Here is a 16754-nt window from a genome sequence, read left to right as displayed (position 1 = left end):
GCTCTGCATCATTTCTAACACTTGAGAAAGAGCCCAGCTGATCAAGTACAATGCACAGTACCTGTGCACCAGAACAGGGGCACTGCTTTGGTGTCCCAGGACAGCCTGGAATCCCAGCCTGGGTTCAACCTGTTCACTGGGGTAAAATTAGGGTGCCCTGGGGTGTCATTTTCATACTCGTGTTTTAACTAAAGCTGCACCTGGGAACTATTGTTGGCCCTTTGGTGTTGTAAAGCCTTTTTCACTCTGATAAATGATGAGTTGTCATCAGCCTAAATTTCAGGGATAGCATTGCAGTGACTCAAAAGAACAGCTTTCTCCCCAGCAGCCTTTGCCTGGATAATCTCCAGTCACTGACCTCGGGGCTTTGAAAGTGCATTTAGGCTTAAAGAGCTAAAGCTTAGGGCTTCAAAGGAAGTGGGAAGCCTGCTACCCTTTACATTTCCAAGTGTGGGTTGTGTGTGCACGACAAGGGTAATTGTTGTGGTGTACCTGGTTCTGACTCTGTGGGATCTGTTGTTCATCCCCCAGAGCCTGTTCCCTCTGTCCAGAGCCTCTCCGCTGCCTTTGATATTGTGCAGGTTATCTGAGGACATGTTTTCAAGTCCTGGGGTTTCTAAAGACATGAGGATTATCAGAAGATGGAAGTTATCCATGTGGAAATAGAACAGATACTTAGAGCTCTGAATTTGAAGTCCATTTGTCTTGTCGTACAGAGTTCACTGGTTTTGCCTCGCCCTGTGCAGTTCTGTGCTTTGCCCTTTGCCTGGGGCTGTGCAGATTGGCAGAGCTGATGAAAACCTTCAGCCCACAGACATTTAGAGATGGGTGCTGGGATAATTCCCCTGGTTAAAACTCTTTGCAGAGATCACCTTGAATAGAAATCTCTACCTGTGTTTTGAACTGCTGGGAAGAAGAAAGCCTGCAGTGTTCTGTGCTTATGCTTTTATTGTAGATTTGCAGTCCTGGAACAGGTGGAAATTAATGTTTTTAAAATGCTGAAAAGACTTTTCACTGCAGCTGGCTTACAGAACTAAGCAACTTGATATATCCCCTGAAATACCTCCAGATCTCTCAAAGGCAGCTGAAAGCTTTCTCCTTATCTGAGAGGGAGATAAACCTCTAAGACCTGACATGTATAAATGAAAACTTGTTCTGCCTGGTGGCTTGTTCAGCTTGTTGTGGATGCTTTTTAAACAATTGTTTAAACAGTGCTGGTTGGTGCTGTGAGATCTGAGCCTGGCAAAGGTGCTTGATGCTGAATTCTTTTGCTGTGTTGATGATCTGTATGTGTCCTTTCCCAGATCCCACTATGCTGCTCTTAAACTGAATAACCAGCATTGTTCTGCAGTGGTTTGCTTTCTGTCACTGAATTCTTATGTATTGAGCAGCAACAGGAGTTCTGTGAGTACCTGGAAAGCAGAGTTATCCATGGCAGTCAGTATAGAAAGTGCTAGTGAATATGCTGGTGAAGTGAATTAACTGGGGAGGAGGGCAGAGATGTCCTGGGAGCCTCTGGGTGCCAATGTGCAGCTTGGGCTGAGCCTGTCTCTACAGCTCCAGGTGGCTTCTTCCCTCCTCCTTAATTTATTTAATTACTAGTGTGTCTCATGGGCTCTGCTGTGGAAGCAGAGTGCAGTCCCACCAGATCAGCTGTTGTGTGCACTTGTTTTCTGTTCCTCAGGGTGACAGATGGGTGTGTGTGTGAGAGCTGGCTTGCCTGGCTGGCAGGCTCCCTGCTGCTCCAGAGCCTTCACTGCAGGCTGAGCTTACCAGGCTTAAAAACCAGACCTCACACTAAAACCAGAGGGCAGGTACCTTGTGCTGTGGCAGCTCACACAAATCTGTGCATGAGCTCATTGCTGTGAATTTTGCTTTTAGTTCTGTTTATCTTCTATTCCCTTTCCTTTCTCTCTGTGCCACAGAGGTGCTTTCCATGGGCTGCTTGCTGGTGCCCTGGTCCTGCTGTCCAGAAAAGGCACTGGGAACTGCACTGGCTTTAGAGACAGGTTTGATTTGAGTGCCCAGCTTTGCTCCCAAGAGATCAGTGGGGATTTGGCCATTGTGGAGTATTAGAGTTAGCCCTTGCAGATTGAGAGGCTGCTCAGGTCCTCTTGATTTCTTCATTTTCAGTTTGTTTATCACAACAAACAGGGATACACGGGTCTGTATCATCTTGTGTGGCAGTTTTGAGGTTCATTACGGATTGCAACAGAAGATGGCTCACCTGATTCCAATGCCTTTCCCTTAGAACAACTTAAATCCTTCTTTTACTTTAACCTGCCATTTACCTTGCCATGGTACAGATGCTTGGAAAGCCATTATTGCAATGAAGGCCCTAAATATTAAAGCCTCCCTGCTTCTGAGGTAGTTATTTTGCTCATGAATCAAAAAAGCCTGGCTACCACCTTACTTGTTAGTATTTTACAAATAATCTAAGCCTTTCAATTTTCATATAATCTGACATTCTCAGTTATTTTTTGAAGCATTCCCTCACTGACTGTTTAAATCCACCTCCAGCAAGCTGTGCTCCCTGCCACTGCTGCCTCCTCTCCTGGGAATCACGCTGCCTCTCAGCTCAGTAAGTGACAGCAAGCCATGGCACTTCTTCCTCCTCTTCCTCCTCCTCCTCTCCCCTGCTCATGTTCAGCCCCAGGAGCCTGCTCCCTCCCTGGCACAGGTCCTGCACTGACCCTACGTGGGATCCTCCTGTGTGAGCTGATGTCTGTGCCTGCCTCAAGCTGTAGCAGCAAGTACTCTTACAGGTGCTGGTTGGTAAACTGCTTTTCCATTGGATGTATGGGGATCAGCTTTCCCTGTGTTGCATTTGGGGTATTTCCTGCACTCTTGATGGTGACTGGAAGAGGGGGTTAGGGTAGGCAGGCTCTGAGGTCTAAGCTGAGAGCAGCTTTAGAAATGGGTTTTTGTTCTCCTCTTGTTTTTTGAGAAGGGGTCCCTGTGTTGTCCAGGCTGTGTGTGCAAATTAACATGCCAAAACCCTTCACATTGCTTGTCTTAGGGTCACTTGGAAGTGAGGCAAAACACCCAGCAAGGCTGCTGGTCACACAGCAGGACTGGACCTGGGCTCTCTGCTCACACCAACCTCCTCCACCCTTCCATCCCTCACTGCCACGGGGTCAGGAGCAGGGATCAAGCTGGCACAGTGGCCAGGGTCCTTCCCCCACAGGGCTTTTGTGTCCCTTGTCACAAGGGCAAATGGGATTTGTTATAATCTGAGCTCAGGTTGTCAGCAGAGTCGGTGTGGAGTTGGATGCTGGGATGTGCTGGTTTGTGGTCACTCTGGGCTGTTGCAGAGATGGTGAGTCACAGCACCTGGCATCACTGAAAGCAAAAACTCTGGGATATGTGGGCTGAGTGCCTCTCACTGCCTGTTCCTCGTGCTTTCCCAGCTGTAATTTGCAAAATAAAAGCAGCTCTGATGCTCATACACTGATAAAGAGCTTTAAAAGATTCAAGCAGAAGTGAACATAGTCCAGCATCAGGAGCTGATGCCCACAAGTCTTGCTAAACCTATACTGTGAAACACAATAAAACACAGCAGCCAAACCTGTCTTACCAAAGTCATTTGTAGCCAGGGCTTGAGTACAAAGGAGCACAACTCCTCTTCAGTTCTTTGGTGTTGTCCCCACCAAAGACATGGTTAAAATGTGCCAACAGAGCTGCACTCAGACAATGCTCTGGCAGAGCTCCTGTTTCACCTGCATTATCTGGAGTGTTTAATGTCACTATCACTCTTGCTTAGATAGACTTGGCATTCCTCAGTGTTTTCTTGTTACAGAAATTTCCTTAAGTAGAAACTTTTTTCCTCAGAGTAATTTTTGGTTGATTATTGCTTATATATGCAATTAGTGTAATTGCATCTGATTATGCAAATGTATTTAACCATATAATTAGAACATGGAGGGATGAAATATAATGCAGTTGGGAAATCTTTTGTAAAACTTTTCCAGGCTTGGGACTGTATGCAAGGTGGTTGTTACCTCTTGAATTGTAGGTTGATGGACTGGAGATATTGGTTCAGCATCCTGGCTAGTTTCAAAACATACTTTAAATACGGTATTAATTGCTCTTAAAAGTGGTTACATGGTGTGTAAATTCTGTTTTTCACATTATAGCATCAGGGGATCACTGCTGAGCTCAGCCTGTGTCTCATATGTGCATCTATAATTTACATCCAGGGTAATGAAAGGATCAGTCCTTCATCAGATGGAAACCCCAAATTCTGCCTTCAGCTGGGGCCTCTCAGGGAGAAGAGAGGAGAGCAAGCACAGAGTTGGGCACCTTGGGGTGCTTGTCTGTAGCTCAGGGGCAGAACTGGCCCCAGAATCCCTTTAGAAGGCACCCTGCCTTGGAAAGGACTGATGAGGAGGGGGAGATAGAATGCTGCATTTTCCAGACTGTGGTCTGGAGATGTTTGTTGTCATTTAAGAAGTCTGGCAGGAGCAGGGGTCTGAACTTGCTTTTCAGATTTCTCACACAGTGCTTGAATTGCAAAAGCTGCTGTTCTTTCTCATTCCCTGGTTCCTGTTAAAGCTGTGCGAGGAGCTTCCCACAGGTCATCAAAGCACCTTTAGATCTGATTTTCAGCTGTGGCACAGCAGCCAGGCTCACTGCCAAGAGCTGTGGAGAGAAGAGGGACTGGATGATTACAGCAGGATCGAGTGATTTCTCAGCAAGATGTGTTTGTCTGTGCCCTGAAACAAGAGCCTTGTGAGCCCTAGGACAAAGCAAACATAGAGGGTGTGTGCAAAAAGCACCAACACAATGTTCTTATTTTGTTAATGTTGTAATGTTATTTGTGTTAATGTCTTCTGCTTCTAGCCAGAAATTAAAAAGTGATTACTGTCCCTTCCCAGGGAGGACACAGCCCAAATGAGCAGTCTGGTGTACACCTGCCTTGATTATCTCTGCAAAGACTGCAGGGATTTGCTTCTTTTCAGCTTCACAGAGCTGCAGTTTCTCATTGTCCTTTGCCTCTTGGTTTGGGCTGCCTTTTGGCCAGCAGTGTCTGAAACTGGTTTTCACAGATGCCAAGAAGCTCATTTGCTTCTCCAAGGCCTGATTCCTGGCAGCAGCAGTGTGAGAGGCGATGGGCAGGAGGCAATCTCACCCTCAGGTGCCCTGCTTGGTGTGCCAAGGGTGGGCAGAGCTGAAATGCAGGCCAACATGCTCTGAATTTAATTACTGCAGGAAAAATGAACCCTCTAGCTGCTGTCCCACCACAGCAGTGAGACCCATCAATGGCTGGTGCATTACATCTGAAGTTCCACGTGTTGCAGGCTGCTTGTGGGGTTTGTGGCAGCTCAGATGTGGCTCCAGTGCATGGCTGTGGGAGCCAAATTCCCCTCAAACTTCTCCAGACTGAAAATATTGGAGTGGCTGGGCTTGGGCCAAGTGTCTCCCACATGTATGAAAAGTTGATGGGGTTGGGGAAGGGGGCTGTGGAATTATCTCTCTCATATTAGGGTAGCAGTGCCTGGGGAAGTCCTGCAGAACAGGGAGCACAGGAGACACTCCAGGATGGAAATACTCCTCCTAGTCTGTGTTGCTTGGTGTGAGGAGACAGCTTTGGCTCTGGAAGGGACTTGCTGACCTGATATTTCTAAAATGTCATTGGAGGAGCTGTCCAGGACTTGGCAGCCCAGCCCAGGACTTGCTGATTCTCTCCTTAAAGGGAGTTTCTGCTGCTGTTGACAGCAGCTGGAGCAGATTCTTCACAGTGGCCGTGCTGCTGTGGGCAATGTTTGAAGGAAACACACACAAAACAGGGCTGGGTGTGCTGCCAGCTCTGCCCTAGGCAGGAGGGAATCCCTGGAGGGGTCTCACCTGAGCTGATGGATGCTGGTGATGGGGATGACATCCCCTCTGCAGGCATGGGTCACTGGGATCTGGGACATGGATCATTGCATTGGCTGGAAAACCTGGCCTGATTGCTGACCTTGCTGGTGTGTAGAGCAGCACTGAGTAAAGCTGCTGTCATCTTTGGGACCTCTCTCTGTGACAGTGCCTGTGGGTCTTGTGTGGTCAAGAGGTTCCCAAAGGAGGTGCAGGGAGGGTCTCACTGGACATCCCTGATGCCCCATGAGCATTTGAAGCCCCTGGCTGAGCAGCAGCAGCAGAATCACTGCCTGAACCTTTCTGTTTAATATAACTGCAAATTCTCATTGCAGTTATAATTCACTGGGATTCTTTTACTGCAATGGCCTCAGCATGGGGCAGGTGTGTTCTCAGGGACACAAAGGAGAAGCAGCATGTCCTTAACCTGGAACAAAGCCATGAAGTCACTTTTGGGAAATGAAGCTGGGGTTGCTGTGGCTCAGGGCCTTTTAGCCTCCCCATCCTTTTCTGATAGGAACATTTCTAGTTAGCCAAGAGGATGGACCAGGCAGTAAACTAGATTTACAGTTTTTTATTTTTCAAACAATGCTTTGGAATACTTTATTGAGCAGCAAAACGAATTGCATCTGCTCATCTCCCACTCCCACATAAAATACAGAGAGGTTTTCTCCAGGATCATATTCCTTTCAAAAGGCTTTTTTGTACCATTCTCTGCACAGTGCCCATCTGGGAAACATGTGCAGCCATTTGATAAATACATTGTGAAAATCATGGTTGAAGTGGCAGTCTGCCTGCAGCAGAGGAATAGCTACGGGGGAAAATGGTAAATAAGATATCTGTAAGTAAATTAATTTTGCTCATATAAGCTTGTTTGCAGCTTTGGTTCATGTCTGCAGCATTATCCTCTGCTCTACAGCAGGTGTTCAGTGTTGTGGGGGATCAGCAGGGACAGCAAAGCTGTGCAGGAGCTGGGAGATGGTGGCGGTAGAATTTCTGTTTTGCTGGGATTTCCCATCCCAGCAAGGTATGGTTGTGCCACAGCCTGAAAAACTGCAAATCCACCACTGATTTAGCCTTGCAGAAATTAATAGTTGCCTTTTGTACTGAGTTTATGCAGAATGAGATTGGGCTGCACATAACTGATTCACTTATTCAGAAATCTTTGCTTTCAAATACAGTTTTGGAGGATTTATCAGTGAAAAGGAATCATTCAAAACAGCAGATCTTGAAACAAAGCCCAGCTCTACAGATGAACAATTATTTTCTTTAAAGTCTTGCTGGATTTTTTTTGCCTGCTTTTAGCAGCACTGTATTATTTGTTTCTACAATGTATGGGTCTGTTTGTTTTGATCAGATGGACTGATTTATGGGGTTTATCCTCAGTTTATCTAGTTCAGTTGTCAGTTAGCTAAAGATTTATTTTACAGCCTGTGCTGTGGGTTAGAACTGAGCAAGTTTGCTTCAGCTTTTGAGGGAGAGACACCCTGGGTGCCTGGTCTGGGTGGTGAGCAGCTGCTCAGAGGGCTGATACAAGCATCACTGTTTGCTGGGCTGCTCTTCCCACTGCTCCTGGCCCTTTTTTCCTGCTGGCTGAGCAGCACAAGACTCACAAATGTTCAGTCCAGGTGGGTGGTTTGTGGGCTTTCATGGCCAGCTACACAAAAACACAGGCAGATTCTTTCTTCCCCCTGCTCCCACATATGGGGAAAACCTCGAGGCAGGAGGAGGGAAGGGGATGTAGGAGCTGCAGGCTTCAGCTGCAGATTGATTTTCCTCGTGGTGCTGCCTAGGAGTGAGGTGAGCTGTGACTGTCCAGGGGCTAAAGCTGCATCACAGAAAAGCCTCGGGTTTTGTTATTCTGTAGGCAGAAGAAACAGCTTCTAGCACAGTGTGGCCTTGGAGGTTTCCTCCTATCCCTTGGGCAAGCTGGGTTAAATGGTGGAAGCATTTTTGCTGCCTCCTTCCCTTCATTGAGAATGATTTCCGTGCTGTAGCAGCCTGCCAGGAGAGCTGCAGCCCAGCCCTGGCAGAGGCTGCTGACAGCAGGGCTGTGGCTGGTGCTTTCCTGGTTGTGCAGGGCTGGAAACTTGATTGTTCTTCCCTGGAGCCAAGGAGATGACCTTCCCCTAGAGCCAAGCAGGCTGGCATCCCATGTGTGTCCCTGGGAAATGTGCTGCTCCTTAGGCTCTGGAGTTTTCTGGGAATGCCTCTGCAGAGGCAGTGGGGTGACTACAGGCTTGCAGTTGCCCTGACCTGATGCTCCTTGTTTAGCTCAGAAGCTTTCCAAACTTCACACAAGCATTTTGCAGACAGCAAACCCTTGGTGGGCTCCCCAGTTTTGAAGGGTCAGTGCTGGCTTGGTGGTTTGCAGCCTGAGTTTGGGGGTTTGGAGAGCAGGGAGGTCTGGCAGAGGGGAGGCTCGTGCTGCTTTGCCCCTGGGTTTGTGGGACCACTGCAGTTTGTGCTGGGCTGAACCCCACACCCCTCCCTCACTGCTGAGAGCCACCCCTAGTGCCTGATCCCTGGCTCCAAAGGGGATTTGTGCTTTGGGATTGATGTGTTTAAATATAGTTTTAATAGAAGCTTTTAAAGCTGATCTCACCATTTCATCACTGTTTTGAGTGAGTGACACTTCTGTCAAATTTCTTTCAAGCAAACCTGCAGAAAAGACAGGAAGGGGGAAAGGAGGTGAACAGTGGGATGTGGAGAGAAATATCTTAGATTTGGATATTCCCTTTCAGTGACTCCAAGTGCCTGGTGTGTATCCCTAGGATTGGCACTGGGGTGAAGTCTCCAGTCAAGATCTTCATCTGGTTTTCTCATTGATATAAAAGGTTGCTTGAGCGTGGCTGCCATGGGGGCCTCAGGAACACATCCCTGTGCAGCAGAGGTCACTGTAATGTGTTTAACTGAGCATTGCTGGGCAGCTTTGAGCCCAGCTCAGCCTGTGCTCCTTGACAAGGCTTGTGTGTGTTCCCAGGCTGGAGCTCTCTGGACTCACTCAAGCCCTATCCCCTTGTAAATGAAATGTAAATGCAAATATCACCTGGCTTGCAGGGGTTTTATGCACAGCCTGCTTTGAATACAGAGAACCACAGGTTGCAATATTTCAGGATTAAGCCTACTCTGGAATTCACTGGAGGCAGGACAGGATGCTGTGCTCCTGTATTCCCCCACTATCCCCAGAAGCTGGGCAGAGGGATGAAATGATGGCTGCATCTTCAGAGGTGATTAAGTGTTGACAGCCATGTGCTGCAGAGGATCATTTCCTGCTCTGCACTGTGCTGGGAAGGCTAAAATCTGTTTTAAATTGAGACTGAAATTAGCATCCAGGAAACAGCAGAGTTTATGCAGCAGTTTTAGCTTTGTATTGCACTTTTGTGTTCTGTAGGTCTTCTCCCGAGGAAAAACTGATTCCCATCCCACTTTAATCATTAAGCATTGTTGATTTGCAACTCACTATAGCTTTTATACACAGTGGGCAGCAAGAACTTGTGTTTGCACACAGACTGCAACTGTGTAAGGCCAGGGGTGACCCTGGAACTGGATTTGCTTTTAAATCCTGCTTTTGCTGACCATGTTGCAAATGGCAGTGTGGAAGTCACTGGGCTTGGCTGTTCTGTGACACTCTCTAAGGCCCTACAGGGCAGCAGAGAGACTACTGGGGAGCCCTAAATGGCTGTGGAGTTGTTGTTGTACCTGTTGGGTTTGAGTACATGCCAGAATCTCTTGTATCCTATAAATAAGAATTCGAGAGGTCGAAAGTTTGACCTTCAGCCTTCAGCTGTTGGGATGCTTCTTCCAGTACTGTAAGCCCTGGTTGGCTGTAGGTCTGGCTACAGAGGGAGAAGTTCTCTTTAGCTGTGTCACTTTTTACACACCAGATAAAATCTCATTTTTATCTCTTTCCTGTCTAGCTCAATGCCTGGGTCTGCCTTTCGTTCTGAGTGCTTGTACCTTGTTTACAGCCTGCCAGTGTTTTGCCTTCACTTTCTTGCATGCTGGAAGAAGCCAGAGACGACTGTTCAGTTATATTTGTGTTGAGTGAACATTATTATTCACATTACCTTGGTTTGTGATTCCTTTCAGGTATTTCATGGAGCCTTTGAGCACTAACATCACTGCTCTCTGCATGACCATCTGAGACCAAACGAGCTGGACACAGCCATGGGGGACTCTCCAGCAAATGTCCTGGGTGGAGGCATGGACACACAGACTGAACTGGTGGAGAGGGTGGCAGCCATAGATGTGTCTGTTGTCCCAGACAGAAGTGACCAAAATGGTGAAGACAACCCTGAAGAAAATGACACAGTCTTTTCTGATAACATAAAGGACATCCAAAGAAATGGAGTCAGCAGTGACATGGGAATCAATGAACTTCTGCCTTCCCAACAGTCAGAAGATGCTCACTTGAGGAATGTTCCCAAAAGACCTCTAACTAGACCTGGCCTGTCCAGTAGGAAGTTGTCCCTTCAGGAAAGATCATCAGGAGGTTACTTGGCTTCTAGCAACACTCCAGGTTGTGGTCCCTATGCCACGGGGCCATCACCACGTATAATCAGGAGACCAACGATAGAGTCCAATCGGGTCTCCATATCAGACTCTGAGGTAGGCATGTTCTCCCCTACAGCTGAGGTGTTGGGGTAAGGTGAGTCTTTCTCTGGGGGCAACAGGAGCCTTCAGTCTTCTGGAGTAGAAGATCTGAAAGCACTGCTATTTCTAAGGGGAGGGAAAACATCCCTGGAACCAGGGATCATATTAGCTTGGAATTGGAGAGCTCTGCTGGGTATAGCCCTGGCCCTGACATTTGGCTCCTTCAGCCCTCTCCTACCTGGGACAGTCTTGTTAAGGGACCATGACCTCTGTGCCATGGTAGCATGCAGGAATTCTTTCAGGTTATTCAGAGAAAGGGCTGTGGCCAAATGGCTTTGCTCTCATGTCCCTGCTGTAGGTGCCCTTTGGGAATTCACCAGTCACAGCAGCTTTGCTGATGGTATTTTATGGATTTAAACTTCTGGAGATTATGTATCTGCTATTGTGTTTTGCCATAATTGAAAGCATGATTTAATTTTATAAAGAGCTTAAATGCCTGGCTCCTGTCAGGGTTTTCTTTTCTCTTTAAAGCATTTGTAACAGCAGTGGTAAGGGAAGGCCGTGACCCTGCTGTCCTTCAGAGGAGTGTCTGGGTGGCTGTGGTTGTTCTGCTGCTGCTCTCCTGGTCCCAGACCTGCCCTGGAGGAGTTGTGACATGCTGTCAGTGGTTGAGTGTCTTGATGGAAGTGGGTGATGGTTGCAATTCCCAGTGCTGGATGTGGGGAGCAGAGGGGCTCTGCCCACTGTCATGGCCTAGATGCCTGCAGCAAGACAGGGACCCAAATCCCTGCAGTTTAAACTTCTGCCAGTGTGAGTCCAAGGGACCTGGAGCTTAACATCTGTGTGGCTTGGTGTTTCCCTCTTGAGAAGTGGGTGTTTTCCCCTTGCACATCTGAGAGGATGGTGGTGCACACCAGATCAGCTGTTGTCCTCTGGGGAGTTGTGCAGGTCACACCAGCTGTGGGATGGGTGCTGCATCCCCAGCTGATCAGAGGATTCATGCAGAAGGTGCAGTGCAGAGACTGCAGCTTCTCTGACAGCAGCCATATGCTTTAATAAAGGAGGCAGGGAGGGAAAGGAGCCAGTTCTTGGAAGCAGGACGTGACTTGAGTGCCAGCTCTCCCATCCTGCAGTGCTGTGACTGTGCCAGGAGTCAGGCTTTTCTGAAATCTTTCAACATAACTGCAGTCAAGTGTGACTGGCACATTCCCATCTGCAAGCAAATTCAAAGTACTCCATCTTCTTCCACAGCATCTGCATCCTGGGTAGCAAGGGTTACTGCCTGGGGGTGGGAAGTGCTTAGTTTGAAATGCAGATGTGGAGCCCCTGTGTCCCTGCTCCTGCAGCAGCTCTTTACACAGTGCTGCCTTTTCCATGGTCACTTTGATACCAGTGAGAGAGCCCTGCTGTGGTGCAGCCCAGCTGTGCAGCAGAGCTGTGCTAGTTGGAAACCAGCATTCATATTAATGAGGAATGGCTCTGGTAAGAGTGGGAAGGGAGCCTGGACGAGCTGGGAACATTCTGAGGTGGGTGCTTACCCTCACAGAGGTCCTCTCACGAGCTCTGCTGCTCCTTCCCATCTTATAGGGACACATTTGTATTCCAGTCAGTGCCTCTCACCTGCTTAAAGCTATTTTGGAGTTGGTTCTTTCCCCTTGGTTTAGGTTTCTGGCATCCTCAGTCAGTGCTTTTCAGTGCAGAACATCCATTGCTCCAGCTCGTGGCCCCTGCCTGGGTCAGTTCCAGTCTGTGCAAAGCTGGAGATGAAGTTCAGGAGCATTCAGGCTTTATCAGTAGCCATGAGCAGGTGCTGTCTGTCAGGAGCAGGGGTGGATGGCACAGCTGCATGTCACAATTTCCTCCTGTGCTGATAGCCATCTCAGACTGAGTCTGCCTCCCTCTCCAGCAGGGTGGCAGCTCAGTGCCTGCTGCCATTGATGCTGCATCCTGCACTGATCTGGAGAAATGATGGAGAGATGTGCTAAGTGGAGGCAGAGTATGGGCATACAGCAGAGCTGGATGCTCTGCTTTCACTGATGAATTGTGGAAGAACATTGTGTTCTCTCAGAGAGACACTGCTGAGCTTTTTAATGCTGGTTTAATATTTGTTCACAGGGAGGAAAACTTCTGTTCAGGGATCAAGAGGGCCAAGAGCTGAAGCTGAGCCTGAGGGAGGATTTATCAAGTGACAGCAGCAGGCAGTGAATTGGGGCTGTCGTGTCACTGGGACCTGTTCCACAGACCCCTGCCTTCTGAGCAGGGCTTTTGGATTTGTTATTTAGGCAGGTGGTAGCTCCTGGGCTGGCAGGGCTGCAGCAGGGCTGGGCTTGCTGTCTAGCACAAAGACTATTCCCAGAGACACCAATTAGCCAGCTGCCCTTGGACAAAGAGTTGGCAGCCACTGCTGACAAGTCTGGGTCTGCAGTTTTAACTCTGCAAGAGAAGTAACGTGTTCTGCTCTCCCAACAGCATTACTGTGTTCTTAATTAACCTCATCCGTCATTTCTCTATCAAAAAATTGATCTGCAATTTAAAAAGTTCCCTGTTTGTTCCTCTCCTTTCTTAAATTATGCATGGCCTATGGCCTGGAAGGTTCTCTCAGTGCAGCCTTCCCTGGGGGGAGTGCCTGATGGGATTTCTGCTGCCTTGCTGCCTATCAGTGCCCTGCCCTGACAAGGGAATGGCTTTAGCTGTGGCACAGAAGTGATTAAGCTGAAGCTATTAAGGGTACAGAAAGCTGCAGAGCTGAGGCACAGGCCCCAGAGTTGAGGCCCACTTTGCCTCTGCTGATGTGACATTCCCAGCTCCTGCTCAGTGCTGGCAGCAAGGCAAGAGGATTTTCCTGAGGCTGCTAAAAGCTTTGCTGCCCAGATGATGCCCTGGTGTTTGTATGTGCCAGGGAAGGACTCTCTGAAGGTGTTTGTACATGGGCATCTTGTCCCTGTGTGACTGACAGAGTTTGTCCCATCTACAGCAGCAGGTCTTGGATCTGTGAAAGGGCCTGGACTGCCCTGTGCTTTATGATTTTTGACCAATTTTTGTTTTCTGTGGCAATGATTCCCCCCCTCCCCTTCCTCTCTTGACTAATACCTTGGACATGTTAACACAGAGGGCATCTTGTTTTTTAAGGTGAAACAATTATTGCACACTTGAACTGGCTCAGTCTAATTTGGTGACAGCTTTTCATTAAAGGATCTCATTAAGGTTCTTGCTCTGTTTGTGTTTATCAGCAGTTGCAAATGCATTGGCATGATGAAATCAGGAGAATTGTACAATGTTATCTTAAAGAAACACTTGGCCCAGAGATAGGTGTTTTTCTCTGATAAAGGAATAGGACAATTATCCCACTTCCTGCAGGAGAACCAAAATACAGAATAACAACCCTTGCAGTCTGCAGCAACACGTGGCAGGAGTCACTTCAGCAGTGAATTATGGTCTTTTCAGCAAGGGGGAAAAAATGTAGAAAGCACCTATAATCTGATTTCTGCTGTGTTCAGCTCAAGTGCTGGAAGCACAGCAGAAGCTGAGGTGATGGTGCTTCCCACCAGGAATTATCTGAGTGGTTCTGAGCATAGTCAGGTATAGAAGGTTAATGTAAACAAGCCAGGGGCTGCTGGCAGGCCCCTGGGCTGAACCTGGGGCAATGTGGGGGAATTGGGGTGGTTTTACTCCAGCACAATTGGAATCAGAATTTAGCCCATAATTGTTTTGTCTTGGGTTGTCCAAAAAAATAAAAAAATAGCAGTGCTTATAGTGTAACATACACCAGTTTAAGTAAGATTAATTCTTTAATTATTTAGCACTCTGCTGCTACTTGAACCTGATTCAAACTCAGTCATTTCCTTTACCAATACTCTAATTATGTTCTCCTTTTGATCTGCAGGACTGTGTGCAATTAAACCAGTACAAGCTGCAGAGTGAAATAGGGAAGGTATGTACTGGGGCTCATCTTGGTCACACCAGCCTGTGTCACACATGTGAGTAGGGGTGGAAAGGCTGTGCCAGCCCAGGGGACAAAACCAGGATTGTTTTGGGGTTTTTTTTTTCCCTTATTAGTTATAGCAAGTTTTGTTCAAGGTCACAGTGGAGTTACTTCCTTTGAAATCTAAATTTATTTTTCCTCCCTGAGAAGGTGATTAAGCTGGCTCCTTTTCAAGGTGTTTGCTTGCCAAATGTAACACTAAGGGCCTTTGATACATTAATACAACAGAACAAAGAATAAAAAACCCAAAAAGATGATCAGGGCAGAGGTTTGGTCCCCATCAGGACTAGTTAAAATTTTTACGTCATGTGAAGTGCTTGTTTAATTCTAGTGCATGGGTAAAAGCTGCAGAATGATTCAAAAGAGATTCCTCTGAAGATACTCAGAGGTCTGGGCTGGTGAGCAGCTCACACACCTGCACATTTGGCCACGTGCCACCGTTGCAGATGGGTCCACAAGCAGTGGTGCTGTCTGGAAGCTGTGTCTGCCTCTGCAGCTGGAGCATTGCAGCCAGAAGAGGCTGCACCCTGAGCTGCAGAGACCTTCACCAGAAGTTTAATCAGCCCAAATGCCTCCAAAACAAGAGGCCTCAGGCTGTGGGATGGCACCCCCACCATCTGTGCCGTGGGCTGTGCATTTGGCTGCTGGCAGGCAGGGAGTCAGAACGGAGGTACCACTGCTGGCACAGCAGATGCCATCCCAAATCACACACAGCTTCAGACCCACTTCAGACTTTGTTAAGATTTAAGGAGAGTGTGAAACCTTCTCTCAGGTGGATTTGTCCCTGCCTCCATCTCTGTGGGTCACAGCAAGCAGATGGGCACTGTGAGGTTGGTAGAGGGTCTGCTGTGCTTCTGGGTCAGCCAGTTGGCTTGTTAGTCTCCTCTGAGACCAGAACCTTATTTCAACTCTCAGTGAAGTCAGGAGAAATATTTTGAAGGCTCTGGCTTGGCTTCAGGCTGTCTCTGGAGCTGTGGATACAGCAGCAGCCCAGGTCTGCATCTGCCTGGGCAGGTTGGTGGAACAGGAAAGGTGTTTGTGCAGAATTTCCAAATTTGCACCAAAAAAAATCTGCTTGAAATTTTTTCTCTCTGCTCCCCACCTGTGTCTGAGTTCAGACAGACATGGTGGCTTTGGCTCAGGGCAGGAGGTGATGGGCTAATACTCAACTCCTCCAGACATCAATAATCCTCCAGGACCCCTTGGCTCCCACAGAGCTCCCAAAACACAACCTTGGCTGTATGGTCACATCACCTGCAGACTGCTCAGGGGTCAGCATGGTCTGGGGCCTTGGGAGCTGTTTTTTTCCCAGCCTTGAGCAGTAAGAAGATGAGGTGAAGCTGCTGAACTGACTGTGCAATTCCTGTTTATTTTTAGGGTTCCTACGGCGTCGTGAAACTGGCCTACAACGAGAACGATGACAAGTATTATGTAAGTGTGTCTCTGCTCCTCTTTGCTGCTGCTGTTCCTCCCCTGAGAGCTGGGTCCTCTCTACCTGGCTGCTTTCAGCATGAGCATTTCTGATTTGGGTGGCTTGCAAGGGGTTGAAGCTCCCGCTGGGCACGGAGCCGCTGCGCTCGGGAGGGGACGGGGTGGGCGCCTTATGTAAGGCACAGGCAGGCTGCAGAAGCATGCTGCTGATCTGCCTTGGCATTTTCTAGCTATGAAGCAGGTCACCTGAAATTAGAGGCATGTGGGTGGTGGTATTCAGCACCTGCTGTGCATTGGAAGCCTGGCCTGGAAGGAGCAGGCGTGTTTTGTAAGGAAATGGGGGCGTTTCTCAGAAAAATGCTGTACACTGTGGTGTGGCTGGGCAGTGCCAGGCTCCCTGCATCTTTCCCCCTTCGGGGATGCCTGGGGGACACTGAACAAGGCTCACTGTCAGGGCAGGAGGTGTAGGGTGCAAGACAGAAGGCAAATCTTGGGGTTTAAAGGAAGCCTGAGTTGGAGAGTTTCCTATTCCAAAAGGCCACTTATGCAGAAGGCTCCGGCTCTGTGCCTCCCCTTTCAGAGGCAGCTAAATCCCAGCCATCCCAACTGGAATTCCTGCAAAATCTGCCTGCAGATGTGCTCATGTCCCTGGGCTTGCCCTGTGGCTTGTTTTCTTCAGTCTGAGAGCAGGAGCTGGGAGGAAGGAAAACTTCCTTGCTATGTGTGGCTCTGCCTGGAGGCTTCTGGAAAGAACTTCCAGCAGTTTCTGATGGATCCCAGGGCAGGAATCTGCTGAGCTGAGCTGTGTGGTTGCAGTGCTGTTAAACCTCAACCCAACACAGCCCTGCCAGAGCTGCTGCTCCATGCTGCATTTGGTGAGAGTGTCCTG

General features: G+C 48.3%; 1 protein-coding gene across 5 annotated transcripts in view; it reads left to right on the top strand.

The window, feature by feature from the left end:
- Positions 1-16754, top strand: part of CAMKK1 (calcium/calmodulin dependent protein kinase kinase 1) — a 75342-nt gene that overhangs the window by 24741 nt on the left and 33847 nt on the right. For all 5 annotated transcript variants that reach the window (XM_058854709.1, XM_058854712.1, XM_058854708.1 and 2 more), the window contains 3 exons: positions 9949-10467; positions 14336-14383; positions 15812-15865. In XM_058854709.1, the coding sequence (XP_058710692.1) occupies positions 10027-10467; positions 14336-14383; positions 15812-15865 (543 nt within the window). In that variant the 5' untranslated portion in view covers positions 9949-10026. The remainder of the gene's footprint in view (positions 1-9948; positions 10468-14335; positions 14384-15811; positions 15866-16754) is intronic.

Source organism: Poecile atricapillus, chromosome 21 (assembly GCF_030490865.1).
Source record: "Poecile atricapillus isolate bPoeAtr1 chromosome 21, bPoeAtr1.hap1, whole genome shotgun sequence".
NCBI lineage: Eukaryota > Metazoa > Chordata > Aves > Passeriformes > Paridae > Poecile > Poecile atricapillus.
The sequence above is the reverse complement of the archived record's forward strand: the minus strand, read 5'-3'. Positions and strand labels throughout refer to the sequence as shown.